General features: G+C 36.9%; 1 protein-coding gene across 2 annotated transcripts in view; it reads left to right on the forward strand.

Annotated features, from left to right (window-relative positions):
• The window catches only part of LOC129805758 (uncharacterized), a 351,969-nt gene that overhangs the window by 315,254 nt on the left and 18,329 nt on the right, over positions 1-18,386 (forward strand). For both annotated transcript variants that reach the window (XM_055853890.1, XM_055853891.1), the window contains one exon: positions 14,104-14,373. In XM_055853890.1, the coding sequence (XP_055709865.1) occupies positions 14,104-14,373 (270 nt within the window). The remainder of the gene's footprint in view (positions 1-14,103; positions 14,374-18,386) is intronic.

The raw sequence follows: 18,386 nt of genomic DNA on the forward strand, positions 1-18,386 counted from the left end.
TTGTGTCAAGTGTCTTTGGGGGAGAACTGTTCAATTTACCGTGAAAATGTTTCACGAGGGAGTTGAAAGATTTGTGTGGAAAATCAGTTTATAAAAAAGAAAATCGAGCAGCTTTTTAATTAACGTCCCACGAAGGGTGACCGTGTCGTTGGGTTGAGGGACATTTGAAAGCCCAAGAGAAAAATCCTCCCTTCGAGGCAGAACGCCCCAGAAGAGAGTCAAGGAAAAAAGAAGTCCCGCCATCTCTTGCACTAATTTAAGAAGCGCGACACGTTACAGTCTCGCCATCATCGCAATTAGCCACCCAACGCCTCAGTGGGGTGTCGTTTGTCGCTATTATTATGGAATAAGAATGGCAAAATGCCTGGGACGACGTTAATTGCCAATTTATCTGATGTGAATTTAAATAAACTGGGCGCTTTTTGCAAAATGACAAATCTTGTCCCCACGCCCGCACAAAATGACAAAGTTACGCTTTTCCCAAACCTCTCCTATTGTAACGTTACACCTTCCAAAAATGGCTTACTTTCGCATCCTTGGAAAAAGAGTGTGTTATTATGTGAATGAAGAGCCAGAGAATAAATTATTTCCTCCTCAGACATTCATTGTTTCACCATGAACTGAGCTGGGAGGGATGATGCTAGGGAAATTCCATATAGATAAGATCCTGATAGAGGGAAATTATTGCCATGGGAACAGAAGTGCACTGAAGCAGTGACTAAATAAAATGTATACAGTCTAAATTTGGTACTTTGTATTCTTTGAAGACATGTAAAGGTGTTTAGAAGAACGTTATCATGAGTATTTTATATTAGTCGAGACAAACACCGTTATGGCTGCTGTTGGGATGTATAACGCCTCTATTAATAGTCTTCAACAATTAGTAAGCTGAAAACGTTTTAAGATTTGGGATTTGGAATTACTGGTATCTTCATTCCTGATTAATATCCTAAAGATATCCAAGCTAATTAGAAATGTTGCATTTTATCCAAAAAATTAGGTTTATGTCTGATAAGAATGAAGTCCCTGATAAGTGTTACTACTTATTTACTTATCCAATGCTACAGCCTTTATGCCCTTCATAGACTTACGGGTTAAGCCGTGAAATTTCTTAGTGACAAATTGGTGAGAATGTAGTCTAATTACCATTTTGATTATAATTACGTTGAGGCGTCTCTCGGCTTAAGTCGTAGGTGTGTCCAATACATGAGCCTAGTCTGACCTACGCCTCGTCTACGTTTGAGCCATTACGTGTTACTATTCTCAGATTCTTACCTCCATAATTTGGGTTGCTTAATTTAAAATTATTTTTCACTATGAGCTATTAAAGATTTAACAGATATATTTGTTTTCCGGAGGCAGCCGAAATCCCGAAAGTTAAAATTCCGAAAGCCAAAATCCCGAACGGCAAAATCCAGGAAGCCAAAATCTCGAAAGCCAAAATCCCTAACAGCAAAATCCAGAAAGCCAAAAACCCGAAAGCCAAAATCCCAAAAATGCCAAAATCCCGCAAGCTAAGATCCCGAATATTCAGAATCTTGAAAAGGATGAAATTATATGAAGGATAATATATAGAATAATTTCTCAAGACACAGAAAATTTCCCTTTACCTCCAGCAAGCGCGGGTGCAATCCTAGGAGTAGCTATGACACTTTTAAGAATTCGGGATTTCGGCTTTCGGGATTTTAACCCATTCGGTATTTTGGCTTTAGGCATTTCGGCGTTCAGGATTTTGGCTTTAGGGATTTTGACCGGGACCCTTGTTTTCAATACCATAAAACGACAAGCTTACACTTGCAACTGAAAATATGAGTTGTTTATAACACTAGTACGAGCTTTTCTAGATTTAGGGAATCTTTGGGAAGAATAATTGTTTACAAGCTTTTTCAAAAGTCTACGTTTACCAATTCATAACCGATTTAAACCGTTTTTATAAATCATCTCAAAATTTGCATAGTACTAATATAATTCATCACATCATCATTTACAACCGCTCATCTCTATTGGTGTCGTGGACCATTAGCATCCATATTAGCAGCCCCCGCCTATCTGTCTTCCGCTTCTTCACGAAGATGTTCGGGGTCGATCTCAAGATGCTCCAAGACAATATCCTGAATTTGATTTAGAAACCTTACCCTAGGTCCGCCCCGAGATCGATATCTCCTTTTCCGCTTTTCTAGAAATCTTTTACTAATACAATTAAATATCGAATTTTATATCTTTATGACAAGTTCATTACAAATTTGCAACTGGAAGATATATTCTTGGTTGATTTAGATACAGACTTAGATCTGAAACATGTTGAGGAAGCTTCAATCTTCATCTGGATCCCTTTTCAACTCTTCACACATTTACTATCAAAGTGAAGAAAGGGTTGCGCAACTAAGATAAAGGTCTAAGAGGGTGCTTCATAAGCAAACTGATGAACCAGGAGACGGAGAAGCAGCACACTTTTGATTTATGCAAATATTATATCACATTGTTAGATAACATTAATAATGATTAACTGGGAAGAGCATTTTGTGCAAATTATGGAATTATATTTACCTCCGAAATGCCTTCCTTTGGCCCAGGGTACCGCGGCGCCAGAGATGAATTCTGCAGACACAACAACCCCCTTCTCCCGGCCCTACATAACCAATTAGATTGGGGTTGTAGTTGTATAGCGAACGGTCACACATTTGCAATCACAGGGGGATTGTGCCACAAATGTAATTAAATTTGAATAATTCATATAGTTTTGCCTGTGCATACACTTTTCGCGAATTGAGGGGGTGACAATCTATGTAAATGCCTCCCGACTGAAAATTTATATTTGAAGATTAAAGTGTTAAATACGGGTGTCTCGTCTCCTTCACACTACTCCACCCTTGCCCTTCGTTGACTCCGGGCAAATTTCCATCTCTAAAGCGAAGCCTGTGTAAATTCTATGAAGTTGGTGTAATTTTCAGAATAGCTGATCTGTCTCTAATGCGATCTGAAACAAGTATATTTGCATTTATTACTTAGGGTTTTTGGAGGTTGGGGGTTGCAAGGGGCTTGGTTAACGCCATGAGAGAATCATGTTAACGATGGTATTCTTGGGTTTGGTTGGAAACATTTTCCAACAACTTTCCTGCACACAAATGCCAAAATTTTCCTCCTCGCCTGTTGATTTCCGCCTTTCACCAAACGAAACTCCTTCAAAACTAAACTGATGTGGTTTTGTCGGGATATGCTCTCCAGGGCACCCTCTCATCCCTTGCAAAATCTCTCTCTCAATGGTACCAAAAATTAACCCAACTCAAAAGAGATTCAACCGAAGAATTTCAAATGTTTGAACTTAAATTTCTTGAAGAACATGGTGTTTGACTTGTGATTTTAAATTTTATTTATTTATTTTATTGTACTAGGCTTTTTTGATCACCGTCGTTTCAGGTGACTTCGCCCCCTGCTATCCGGATAAGCTTCTCTGTAATATATTCTAGTAATTATGAATGATCTTCAGTAATCCAAACTAACATATCCGATAAGTGATGACTATCTGTAAATGTTAGTATTAAAGAAAAGCTCAACAATACCACGGGGAAAATCACCCATGTAGGGCAAAGTCACTTACATCTACTTCATTCAGTTTAGGGTTGAAGAACTTCCCATTAGTACTTTAAGAACACGCGTTAACACATTTTGATGTCCTGTTTTGTATCATTTGGGATATTAAATTTCAATATCATCATAAGAAAAGGTGGATTAATGTGATAATACTTGTATTTTATAAAGAAAAGCGCGTTAATTTTTTGATGACTTAAGCTTGAATAAGTCAATTAATTGTTCGAAGCTTAAGTCATCCGAAGGTAGCGTGCTTTCCCCTAGATAAATTTAATAAATTTCTATACATGTCGATTTAAGATACTGCTGATCTTAAGATTTAAGGTTTAAGATACCGTAGATGCGGGTGAATTTGTCCCTTCGGGTGACTTTGACCCCCTCCTGTTCGCAAGCTTTAATTCTAATTTTCAAGAACGGTTCTTACCGATTACATATGGTAAATCGGATCGGTAAAGGCCATCCTTAATTTCTAGAAGTAAAGAAAAGCTAACGAACAGGAGGGTGTCAAAGTCACCCGCATCTACGGTATCTTAAACCTTAAATCTTAAGATCAGCAAGATCTTAAATCGGCAGGGAACAGTTACTGGCATTTTTGTTAATATATGTATTGAAATTTATTAAATTTATCTAGGGGAAAGCACGCTACCTTCGGATGATTCAAGCTTTGAACAATTAATGGACTTATTCGAAGCTTGAGCGCGCTTTCCCCTATAAAATGCAAGTAATATCACATTAATCCACCTTTTCTTATGATGATTTCCTGACTGTTTTAGATGGGCCAAAGACAAGGACCACGAAGGAGTACTCTTGAGCGATAGAGATTGCACTTCTTAATTTAATCAAAACATCATGATGAAATCTTAAAGTTCAAAATTAAGTTCTGTTCAAAATATCCCATTTTACCCTTATTTTGATTTTGTTTATATGAAACTCATAATTTTAGGTCTTGCAATTATAAATTATATTCAAAATTTGATTAGGCCATGGAAGCCAGGGTTTAAGAAACTTTGTTAATCAAATTACATATTAATTTTAGATACCGCAATCATACAATAATTCACCAGGTTCAATTCGATGCTATACTTAATCTTTGCTGCGCATTAGGACAAAACAAACATGTTAACCCTTAACCACAATGTCAAATTTGATTTACAGTTTATGTTGTGATTTGGGGTGACATCAAAGCTTGATTAATGTATTTGGGCACATCCGCAAAAATTAATCAAAATGCAATTATCCGTGATATTTGAGATAGCCACCTGAAAATTGAAATTAAGGATATAAATATGTTTTTGAAATGAAACAAACCTAAATTTATTGGGTTTATATGACTTGTATGGTTAGTGTTTTGCATATTTTATAAAATCCAAACCATATAGGATTGATTGAACCTCAATTCAGGATTGGTGTTTGATTATGTCAGGATTTATATGAACTTTATCACTTTATATGTTATAACTTGTCATTAGAAATTCCATCAATAATGAACTTGGAGTGATTAGATTGTAAATTAGAAAATGGTAATATGAGTTGTCTGATTTTCCCAACTGCAGAGCCTAATAAATATTTCTGTTTCATACTGTCGTGATTTGATAAAATTTAATCAGTCACTGGGAGACAGGCAGACAGATACTCTCGTCATCTGCAGTGAAAATGATGACGATTACTGCTGATATGACGACTGTGGCATGTCAAGGGATGTTAGTGCTTATGTGATTCTGCATAAAGTGACGAGTTGTTAATTAATCTTCACCCGGGTGGGATGAAATTGTGGCTTTGCTCTGGGTGTCAGGAAAGGATGGGCCAATGAAGGGGCTTAATAGGGCACACAAGGGTGGGCCAGAAAAAAAAAGCCGCCAGAAACTCAATTTTGCAGAATCAAAGGGAATTATTTGTGAGTTTTTTTGTTCCTTGTAGTCTTGGTCTGTTGAATAATGGAGGAACAAGATGGGAATGGGATTTTCTACTGTGAGATAGAAGAATGAAAGAATCTTACTGAGGATATTTGTCAGGAGCACAAGTAAATTGTAATGGAATTATGGTGCGCGCAATAAACCTTCGGGGGTAAATTCAATCAGGCTAAGTAAACATCGCATCCGGACTCATTGGCACTGCTTGTAGCTTCTTCCAACTTTCATCAACCCCCAGAATCCCCCATTCCCCCTTTGGCACATATTTTGTCCAACCACCCACCTTCCGGTTCGTCTAACATCCATTCCCAAACCCTCCCACACAACCTCTACCCCCTCATGCGGGCTTCTGAAGTTCAGGGAGGCAGCAGCCAGAATTAATTAGGTTAATTTATTATATAGAGAAGTGAGAGCACATACACGAAATTCAACATGGACTTGAGCATTCGCCAGAAGATGGGTATGAGCAAAAATTCTCACCATCTCAAGGGTGGTGTTCTTCTCCTAGCAAATTTGCCCTTATATCAACCTTCCTGCGCCAGGAAATTCTGTTGAAAATCCCGAAGACAGAAATTAATTTCTTACTCAAATTTATAAATTACACTTTTGTTTGCATTAATCAATGCAAAATTTCCATCCCTTTCATTTCAATTGCTCTCAATTTTTTTTGCCTTTCCTCTCTGTTCCCCATTCCTTGTACTTTTCGTATGCGGTGTTAAGGAACAAGAGGCGGATCCCAGAGAGATGAATTGTAAGGTTCACAGACCATGGAGGAAATGCAAGACATGGCGGGATGAAAAAAAAGAGCACGATAGATGAAAAACATGAAGAATTAACCACACAATGAGCCAATTTGACGAGAAGGAGTTCCTAATCATGTTTTCTTCTCCCCAATTCCTTTACAATACTTCTCGTCTTTTTAATGGTGTGTTTATGAGCATCTTGGTGGGTTTTTCGTGTGCTTATTTAGTAAATAATTATTTTTAATCATTCCCCCAGTCAAAACAGCCTACGTTCTCTCAGTCCACTTTCACGTGACCTATGGCACTTGGGCCACATACGGCAAATGGACGATGAGAGTAAGATCGTGATCCAATTTCTCAGTTGGAACAAAAGGAGGGAAACCACTTTGGGGACCATCAATAGAGGCCTTTTACAATTTCAAGCTTAATTCAATAATTACTGGGTGTACTACCACGTATTTCTCTTGATAGACTCAAAGACAGACGTTTCATTCGTATTCAGGAGAGATGCTTGTTGGTTATGTATCTTATGCACATAACATAGGCCATATTCTATATTCCTAAATTTGAAACCTAATAAGCGTGTTAATAAGTAAAGAGTTGGATCCTAATTGAGGACATCTCAAAATTATTTTAAGATTTTACAAACTTTTAAAGATTAAATTAAAATGTTGTACAAAAAGAGCCCTTATTTTCAGACTTAATATACTTACTTACTTAGTTAGCGCTACGTCCCATTGAGGGCCTATATATACAAGCCTAAATCCATTCTCGAATATCACTTATTTTTTAAGAATTAAGAAAGTATGGCGAGCTGGGGCTACATTGAAAATACCATTTTTAGATGGGCTTTAAAATAATCTAATTTAAATAGAAAGAGCAATTAAGCATCTAAATTAAATTATGCCTAGGTCCACCTTTATTTAGACATATGCGAAAAAAATTATGTTTTCTACGTAGCTTCAGCTCAATGTAGCCCCACATCCCCCCTACGAGAATTAGAATTATAAAGTAAAGCCAAAAACTAACCAAATTTAAACGTCCTATATTCAATATTCTTATAGATTCACGACATTCATTAAATATTTGTAATATTCAAAAGGCAGTTGAGGGAAGTGGGGTACCTTTGAAGTGGGGCAACTTTGAAATTGGGTTTCTGAGCTTGATTGGTAGTTTAGTTAGTAGGTAGTTTAGTTAGGTAGCTTATTAGGTAGCTTAGTTTGACTGTTTTACTGAGCTAAAATATATTATAGTTCGGTCCAGTTTCGTTTAAAAATTGGGGACAAAGGGCCTATTTTAAAGCTGTCTCGATTCAAAGGTGTCCCTCTTACCCTAAATTGATATTCAGTAACAGCAGTAACAGTGTAGATTCCCGAGATATTTTGAAAGGGAACATTAAGTTTTTTAACGTCGCGACCGACCGATACTTTAATCTCGAAAATGAGCCCGATCACAAGTAGATTTTGATTCTCCAATAGTGTCTTGGATAAAAGGTAAATGGAACTCTATTTGCACAAAAAGTCGTTGATGTTCGAAGAATTCAAATTCAATTTCGAATTTTCATACTAAATTTTCGAACAAGTTGTGGAAAATTTATCAAATATCACACTAAAAAGCTCGCAAAAGAGTTACTCAGTGATTATGGAGTGATTAAATACTGGGGCAAGAACAGTAAGCGTCTTTGTTCTGTTTTTTTCCTCACAACAATGTGAAGATCGTCAAATTTTGACACTTGAGTACTTCGAAATTCGAACAGGATGTATCTCAGCCACCTTGCGGGATTATCAAGAAGTAAGAAAGTCTCTTTTTTGGATCTTCAAATAGATTTTCGAATTTTTCATGATCTACTTCTGTACGGAAAGAATACGGGCCTATGCAAACTTTGAAAATTTGGAATTTTTGAATTGAATTTCTTGTGTTGCTAAATCAATATCCAAATAAAACACAAAGTACTTGTTCTGATTTTCCTTAATAATTTATTTCAAGAAGATAATTTCGAAAGCTTCGCATTTTTAATGATATAGAATAGGCCCCTAAGGCTAAATTAGTGTTTTCGGTGTATGTACATACATAGTATCCGGCCATAGGTCGAGACTTTACAGCTGTGCCTTATTAAAGTCATTAAAATATTATGTCTTTTGTTTTTGAAATTTTCAAGCCCCCCTTATCAACTCATCCTCATAGTTATACTAAAAGTGGGTATAAATTCTGTCCCCTGTAGCTGCTTATTTTTGGTGAATTTTCCCGTGAAATCCCCGCCAGAGGTTATGTTTATTAACATTGAAGGGAGTCTTTCCGTCTAAATAATTTAGTAATTTACTTAATGGATGATGTTTACGTGCCATGGGAATTTGATGCACATTTGTTGTTCTCGTCTTGTGCTTATGTTATGTATCTTTTATTTGATTAAAGTCGCGCCGAAAGAGTGTGTGGATGATGGTAAAAAAAAAGCCAAAATGCTGTGCAAGAATGGGGAGAATGGGTGATGAGGAGCAGAACTCTCGTGGAAATCAACAGTGTTTCCAACCACATTCAATTTGGACTGATGTGGAGAGTCTCATCAAGTCTCAATTTGGCATGTGAGGGCAAACATTGGGAGAAACAGTACAACATTGTTCTTGTTGTGTGGCATTTTGGACCCACAACTCGTACACCACATACAATTTACTGTCTCTGTCCGACCGATGTTGCTAAAATCCCAAAACGTGGGATCTCCAGTTGATTGGGATGAAGGTTGAAACTCAGGTGGTTGGTGGAAGTGAGAGAGAATGAAAGCTTCATTGCAATCTGTCATGACATCGTGCAATTATTTCCTCTTAAGGTATATCGCTTAAGACAAAAAAAAATAGCCCTGCAAAAAATACCAAAAAGTTAAGAAGAACCCCAACGATAAAGCGTGCACCCAGAAACAGAATGCCTAAATAAATGTTCTGGATGGTTCAAAGTTGAGAGGCAGCATTTTACCAGTGAATCTTATGCCCAGAGATTTTACTGTCTTGAATTTTGGGATGTGTAATTATAGGGGTCCAACATGAGAGATCCCTCAAATTTTATCCAGCTTCAGGAACGTTTGCCCAATTGCAATTGAGAGAGGTTTTGGGCTCCGGACCATATCTCTTTCACTCTCGATAAACAAATTCACCACTAACCATTACTCCATCGAGCCGTTTCATTCGGAATTTATAACTCAATTAATTTATCCCAAAAGGAATTCACTGACCAGAATGAGAGAGAGTACCTCAAGGATGATTGTGCGGTGGAAATTTTCTGAAGATGATGGAAAAAATCACATGTATTCGTTTAACAAATACCGGCCCATTACTTGTTGGATTGTCGGAACAAAGGACAGCTATTGCAACCATTTAAGAATTTTAATTTTATCATGATCAAGTTCGAAACTATTTTGTTAATTAATTTGATTGAAAATCCAGGTTTGAGCTCTGTTTGCAAGCCCTGATAAAGTAAATTGGAACAATTATTACGAGTTTCAAGAAGAAAATGAGGAAGTGCACCTGCCTAGTATAGTATACGGTGAAGCCGCCTTATTAACAAAATCACCAGCAACCTTCATCATCCATCTAATGTTGTCTTCAGACTAGAGGTTTAGCTCAGTTTGTGAAGATCTCAAAATCCAAAATTGCAAGCAATTTTATCGCTTTTCCCGAATTTAATAGGTCAATTTTCCTTATAATAATACTATCCTAAGTTAAATTGTTCCAAAAAGTCTTGACTGTTGAAAAATTAGAGCAGTTAAGCCATATGGCTAAGTATCAGGTCTGACGCCCATAATGAATAAGAGTTTGCTTAAACGTGTCAAGAATAAAGGATAAGGAATGATAGATCAACTGTGAAAAATAAACGGTTTATTAACTATCCTCTAATACATTGCACATTTTTCACAATAATTCAATTCAATTCAATTCAATTTATATATTTCTCCTCAATTAATGCTTGGTTGCGTCTGCCGCCGACTTATCACGACTGATCTCATCAGGTAAACGGCAGAAACCCTGAATCATAGATCGTATATGCCAGGATTTATGCAGTTTTACAATTTCAATCAGTTAGTTAAGAGCGCTGTCGTTGCGTAAGGAAATAATGTCTGATACTATCTGGTATCCTATTAGATTGCAAACTACTTGCGATAAACTTGATAGAACTACACCTGATAAGCTTATCTTAAGAAGGTCGCCTAAGGAAATTACCAGAAACTATATAAACCAATTGTTTTCTATATATTTCAACTTACCCGAACATCGGATGACCACAAAATTTTTACCAGTTGTAGATCTCGGTCTCAGGAACAACATATATATCGGAGTAATATAAAGCTAAGTCGACTTAGCATAGTATGGAATGTAGCCGTCGAAATGATCTCATTTGTTAGACGGAAAGTCACGATGGTAAAAAGTCCTTTGTAACAAATATGTTTGTTCCACCTTTTGTAAAAAAAAGAATAAATTCAAATAATAAAAATTGCAAGTGTCCCTATTTCGAAGTTAGTCAAATTTCGAAATAATTTCGTAGGGGCTAATTCCGTAAATTGATCTATACGATCTATACAAACCAGTAAAGATTATCAATGGTTTTCAGATCAATGGTCGTGCTGGATTAGTGGATTCCAGATTAGTGGCTTACTGTAATTTTGCGATCTTAAGAAAGCCCTTTAACCGAATTTGAGATCATATGTTCATTCCTCCCGGAAGGAAGTTCTGCAAATACGAACTCATTGAGGTGCTTCATAAAAAGGATCTGCTACACTACAAAGTCAACGTGGATTCTTTTCTACCTTTGAAGAACATGAACCTTATCAAATTCTATCCAGTAGAAATCGAGACAGTCATATTTGTACCATAAACATTACCCGAAATAGGTCAGTTACGAATCAAATCGTTAACTCTTCTTCATTGGTTGGTTATGAACTTGGTTTACAGTTTTTATTAAAGTAGTAGTATGGCTATCAGATTTAACAGGGCTTGCCGAATAGTCCATCAAGGCAATGAATCCACTGCACAAAGTCCACTAATATCGTATTTAAGCTCATGAACGTCATATTCACATGAAGTCAAGATCTGGGTAATTTGAAGATTCCTCCTGAATTTGTTTCTCGCTAGCCATAAGCTTAACCGTTAGAATAGTAAAATCGTAAAATAGTAATCGCAAAATAAAATTAGGTACACAGGCGACATAGGCTATACAGGAACGAAAGTTCAAGATTCGGGGTCAGGCTAGCTATCTAAATTATTAACTACCTATCCTTCAAAATATTTCCCAATATGGCGATGTAGACCTACAGGAATTGCGGATATTAAAAGTTCTTTGTTGTGATCATTATGCCCTGAAGACATGTAGGATCGTCCTTGTTGGTTGACTCTTCTTAGAATCATATTTCCTAACCCTTATTTGAGTCTTTCTACCTTCTGTTCAGTGGATATTTTTTCTTTGGAAATTCATTGTTTAGGGATGGTGTGTGAGCCTCTGTAATTGATTATCATGACCTCAATACATGAATCCATGGCATGATTCTTGAATGTATCATGCCGTCATCGTCTTCCAGACACAATTTCTCGATAGGCTCATCTTCAGCACTCTCCATATCCCGTACTTTTCCAAATTACCACTTTTCACGTGGTCAAGGAATGTACTATAAGACCCATGACTCCGTGTATGGGAATGGGTTTTGTATGATGATATGAAGAAGATGCTACGAAAGAATCAAGGGAAAAAAAAGAGTACTTCAATCCTCTTTGATGGTCTGGAAGAGTGGAGTTTCTCTATGTTCATCCGTAATTATTTAACCGTTTCGGATTTTTATGAGCTACTTATTAATTTTTTTGTTCCCTGCTCGTCCGTCAGATCATGTTCTCATCATCCACTGGGGTATATCTTTGTCCATTTCACTCCCATCTTGGGCTGTGGGTTTTTCATCTCTGTCCAAGTCCCAAGATGCCCAAGTACATGTTATGACAGATAAAATTGAATATAATACGAGTGGTGCCTCCTTTTTCAACCGATGAAGATGGTTCTTCTGTTCCTCAAAATTGAAATATCAGAAAACAAGAACATACCCTTAATTGCCCTCTGGGTTACCTCTCGCTCTCTCTTGGTCCATCACAATGCAACTTCCGAGCTTCAAATGCATCCTATTATTCACTAAGAGTTCCATATAATAAAATTTTCAATGATGATGCCTGACAATTACTTGCTGATTTCTCTCCCTAATTGTATTATGGGTGAGGAAGAGTGTTTAATTTTCTCATTCTGCAAATATATACTTTTTGCATGAACCCCATTTAATGCTTTCATGGCATAAAGCAAATATTCAGAAGAAATCTATGGAAATACAACATGAATTCTCCGTGTATGGAAAGCTCTCTCCGAACTCTTTGCCTCTGTCAAATGTAGAAAATGGTCTGTGATGGACAGGAGTTAGAGAGCATACATAGAAAAGAATCCCTACAGAAGAGATATGTGTATTGTAAAATTCAATATTCCCATGCCCACAAGCACTATTTTCCATTCACGAATGATATTTAGGAAAAGGATTCCCTATGCTATGTCCTTCTGTGTTGATATTTTCACTGAGATACAGAAAGGGAAGTTATTTTGAAATGAAAATTGCAAAAGTCCTAGTTTGTACGATGGCCGGGAGTTCAATGGAGAAAATTGAAATGAAATGAAAACATTCATTTGGGGCAACAGTTTTCACTGTACATTCCCCTGGAAATTGTCCAACTGTTGATGGTTGATTTTCAACAAAGAAAAACATACATCCAATCACTGATGCATGATGAAATTTCAGTCTATATACTTTTGGGACACATCAAAGAATTAACATACACTGGAGCTTGTATTCCTTTTTAGGGTTTTTGGTAAAATTCCCACTGGGTTTGGAATGCTTTTCAAATTTGAAGCTTAAAAGGTCCAAGCTGAAAATATTATGAATAGGACATTCAGTATTTTATTTGTACTAAAAAGTTCAATTTGAAAGAGCTGCGGTAGCGTTAGCTCTATTTCGGTAGAAATACTTATACAATTTAAAATACTAAATGAAATTATTTTCTGACATGAATGACTGTAACAGAATTCCTTCAATGTTTAAATTATAATTGATTTAGCACAGCCATGTGCTAATTCTTTTTCCATTAAAGAATATTTTCAAATTTGCTTTCGTAAATTAAAAATCTCGATTTGGTTTAGTACAGCCATACACTAAATTATTATTTTTTTCTAAAATAGTTCTAAAACAAGCATTTATCTTGGAATATTTCAAAATGTAGGGCCTGATTTAGTACAAATCTGTGCTAAACTATTTCTTTCCCCCTGTGCACTTCAGGAAAGCTACTGATTTACAATGAAATTTTTATTCACATTTGAATCCAGACGAATGAAAAATTCCAAATAGGTTTAGAACAGACATGTACTAATATGTACAACAACAACAACCAGGAATTTCAATATTTGTGCAGTGTTTCAATTACCAAAAAAATTAAGATTCTTCTTCTTCATTCTCCTTGTCAAGGAGAGAAGACTCCAGCTTGAATTGCAAGTGCAATTTAGTGAGAATGGTGTGAGAGAACATGGGATGGAAAACAGTTCGTGTATCAACGTGAATTTAAAGTCACGAATTACCCAACCTGATTGTTTTGAATGATTATCCAATGCAAAATTGTGGGTATTTACCAGGGTATTAATCGCAATATTTTATAGTTAAACGCTCTGTATGTTTTATAGAGTCATAATGTGCGCACTTGATTTATTTATGTTGTGGGCATATACAATGGATTAAAAATTCTATTGTTAATGCATTTAAGTCTTGCAATTTAGTCTAAATTGTGTCTATTTTTTTCTTTTGCTTGCAGTGTTGGGACCAATGCGCAACGGCTCCATCGAAGATCAACACATCAATCCAGGAAGCCTGGCCACTGAGGATCATCACGATGATCCGACAGGGATCCCTGGTGTCAGCTGATGTGGCCTGGCCCACGATGAGCTCACCTAGTCAGTGTCTCGTCACATGGGAGGTCTCCGGAGGCGGTTTAATGGGTAACCTATTGACCGACTCGTCTAGTGTACAACTCTCGCTCTGGCCCGAGACCAAGTATCGAGTTCAAGTCACGTGCAAGAACAAGGTAAATATATCCCTCTAGAATTTCTTCATCATCTCCCATCTCTAATCAACATGCGCTCCTCTCATCGACAATTTTCATGAACATAGGGCAGGATTCCCTGCACATCCCAGACACTTGATTGATCCCAAATTTCATGCTTCAGCAATTCTCTTTTCTTACGCAAATTTTCATCTCTCTTTGGGGGTATCTTCCATCCAATGGATCCCCCCTACATCATCTGCAAGCGAATCAGAAAATATTTACGAGTTCTTGGGCTCAGTTTTTATTGCCATGTGTCGCATCGTAAAAATTGATGCTGACACCAGAAGAATATTCGCGTCTTATGCCACACTCTTTATGACCGAAACGCATGAAAATTCTTCATTTCGAACCACGTATTGACTTCACATTCAGTGTATGGCGTGTGATTGTCATCAGACAAATTTCTCCCTCTTTTTTTCTTATTTGGACCAAAAATACCGGCAAAGTACAAAAAAAAAAAGAAAAATAGAAATGACAAAGACAGAAATCTTTCCAGCAAATCAAATAAAATCATCTTCTAGGTCAGAAGTTTTTTTTCCCAAATACAAATGCCGCACAAGAAATATGAGATAAATTTAATGACTTTTAAATGACTTCCTCCCTGGTACTTCAGTCACAATAAAATATTTCTTCTTTTACCGTGATGCTCTTGAGAATTTTTTGGCAGGAAGGAGCATGGTGGAGAGAAAAATCTCAATTTAGTCTATCAAGTCTCAAAAGGTTTTGTATTCCCTTCTGGATGACTTTGGAAACCTTATACCGGTGGCAGTTGTTCATCCGCCAAGAATTGAGATAAATCAGAGTTTTTGAGGATATAAATTGATTTCATTCAGTAGAGATAAAATTTGAACTAATAAAACTTTTACCTGGATTACCAGAAAAGCTGATCGAAAACGGGACAAACTTATTCTCTACTGATTTTATCCATTATATTAACTATTTCCATAGATTCTCTGGAATATATACCTATATCTGGCGGAGTTATATGCCCTCGTAGTCGCAGCTCTTCTGGTGCTCGCCAGAGAATTCGTTCTTTTCAAATCAAAAGACTCCGAATTTTTGCCAAAGCTTTCAACCCTTGGTGCTGATGAAGACCTACACCAAGGGTTGAAAGCTTTGGCAAAAACTCGGAGTCTTTTGATTCGAAAAGAACAAATTCTCTGGCGAACATCGGAAGAGCTGCAACTGTATTTTCATAGATATTTTCTCTATTTTATTTTTATTTGCTTAAAAGTAATATGTGTCCTAACTAAGTTATATGAATGAATAATTTAAAGCCACGCCCATTTTAGATGCTATCATCACAGCTATGTTTATATATATTTAAGAAAGAAACTTTAGCCAAACTAAAATGAACATTTTGTATTTTTAATATTTACTAAAGGGCACTATTCGTCTGATGACTCTTACTCTTCTGAGCTCAAGAAGAGGTCTATCTCATGTCGTAAAGTTCACTTATAGGGAAAAAGGGACGGATAATCCTAACCGGCTTATGTAGGTGAGATTCTTAACGTGAGCTAACTCGGAGTGCATGGAAATTCGATTTAGAGCTGAAGTTGGGAGACGCCATTCAGTTATCTTGAATCAAATTCGTGAAATTATTTTGTATTTGAACCAAAATGTCAAGGATTTGGATTAACTGACAGAAAAGTGTTATATGGGTGAAATGTAGACCAGAATGTTCTCTATAATTTTGCCGTAGAACTTGAACTCATCGACTACTCAGAAGCCAAGATAATCGAGGTTTTTTGTTTCTTAACTCGTTTTTTCATCCAGAGTGCCCCAAGTAGTCATTTGTTGAACTTCAACTAAATCAAAGAATTGTTGTATTTTGCGGGACTTTCCATTTAAACCCCTATTTTAAGTGTCTCGGTGGAGTAGAGGCAGTCAAATTGGCATCTGAGTGATTTCAAAGCGTTATTATTGGAAAAATCAATTTTTTCACACTTAAACGGCAAAATCGGAGTGATAGCGTAGTCTGAGCGGAAAATGATGTATGGACGAAATGTAGAGACAAATGTGCTCTACAATTATGTCGAAGTAATCATCAAAATCGGTTCAGCGACAGTCGAGATAATTGAGGTTATGTGATATTGAAATTGGTTTTTCGACTGTGGCGCCCCTGGTGTTGGTCCCACGAAGTTCAAATATTCTAGAAAGTAGTAGCATTTGGTAAGATCTTTCGTTTAAGCCCTCATTCATCAAAATCGGTCACATAGAACCGGAGATATGATTTTGTGAATTTCGTGAACTTTGACCCCTCATATCTCCGGTTCTATTAAAACCACAGCGCGCATACGCACCATTTTGGAAACGTCCTAGACTGGACTATAACATACTAAAATTTCATTAACTTGCACAATGCCGTTTTTGAGAAAAGTGACTTTGAATTTCGATGAATTTTGACGCTATCACAGCGCCACCTGTGGTGAATTTTTGAACTTCCATCTGAAAGTGCTCATCGAGACGAAACCAAAAAGGTAAAATTTAGGTCGCTATGTTAATTAGAACCGGAGATAGAGGCCGGTCAATGTTCGAACTTTGACCCCTTATAGCTCGGGTCAGGGGTTTTAGATCGACTTAAGGTTTTTTTTTGTTTGATAGGTATAAACAACGGCTACAACATACTAAATTTTCATCCCGATGCACAATGGAATTTTTGAGTTATTTAACTTTTAAGATTTAAAAATTTTCTTTTTAAAAAAAGCGCCCCTAGCGGTGGTTTTATGAACTTGCGATGTTAGAAGGGGAAGTGGCATTTCACGAGAGCTTTCCAAAAAGCCCTCACTTTTTAAATTCTGACAATTAGAACCGGAGTTATGGCCATTTTAAGAAAATTTTTTTGGACCCTTATAGCTCGGGTCAGGGGGGTCGAGGGACCTTAAGTTTGGTATTGATGGAAAGCTCTAAGGCCCAGCTATAACATACTAAAATTTGAGCCCGCTCGATGCCATAGGGGCGGAGCTATTGAGAAAACAAAAAAGGGGGGTCTTCAAAATGGCGGAAGGAGGGGTGGGGGGTGGGGGGTCTATGCACCAAGTTGCAATTTTCACCCGATATATAACCTTTGCCGAAAACCGCAAGTCGATATCTTTTTTAGTTTAGGAGCTATTAAGCTCCAAAGAGCGGCAGGCCGGCCGGCCGGCCGGCCGGCCGGGAACGTAACTTAGCCACATATATATTCGGAATCAGGAAGTGGCGAAACACATTTTGGCCAAATTTGAGGTCGATCGGACGACATGAAATTTTGTTAGGATTATAGTAGGTGAGATTGTTAAGAATCTCACCTAATAAGACACGTCTTTTTAAGTCCAGTGAATCTAAGTTAGAACTAGTAAAGTTAAGTAGTGGTGAACTAGTAAACTAGTAAAGAACAAGTGAATAAAATGTATAGTAGAGGACAATGAAATGCACAGGAGAATTACATTAAATTATTAGTAAAGGCCTAATTATTCGTGTACTTAGGGTAAGTGTGCCAAATTCCGGCCAGCTTGCAATTTCGGCCACCTTTTTTGTTCCTCGAATTTCCATGAACTTTTAGACGTTACGTACTCTAGAGATTATATAATGCAAAAGAATAACAAAAAATATAGCTTCGACAAACGAGATGACGTGAAAAAGGCATTGGAAGAATTCCTGAAGGGCAAGGAACTATGAGAATGAAGGTGGCCGAAATAGGGCACCAAAGCTGTGTCTTCATTTTTATTCATTTTAAAATGTATTAAGAATGATTTTAAAGTAAATAAAGACGATAAACTGTTTACAAGGTTGTAAGCAACACTCCTTAAGTAGAAGAAATAAAAAAATCAATTTGTATTAAAGATATTACATTTCAAACTTGAGACTTTGGCGCTTGCATGCAACTATGCCGAAATTTGGCACACTTACCCTACTACTGCGTGCTATCTGACGGAAGTCTCTTGAAAAATTTATTTTTAAATGAGTCATACCGGTCATACAAATCTTTTGTGATATCATCATACAAAACATAT

The sequence above is a fragment of the Phlebotomus papatasi genome, chromosome 3 (genome assembly GCF_024763615.1).
Source record: "Phlebotomus papatasi isolate M1 chromosome 3, Ppap_2.1, whole genome shotgun sequence".
NCBI lineage: Eukaryota > Metazoa > Arthropoda > Insecta > Diptera > Psychodidae > Phlebotomus > Phlebotomus papatasi.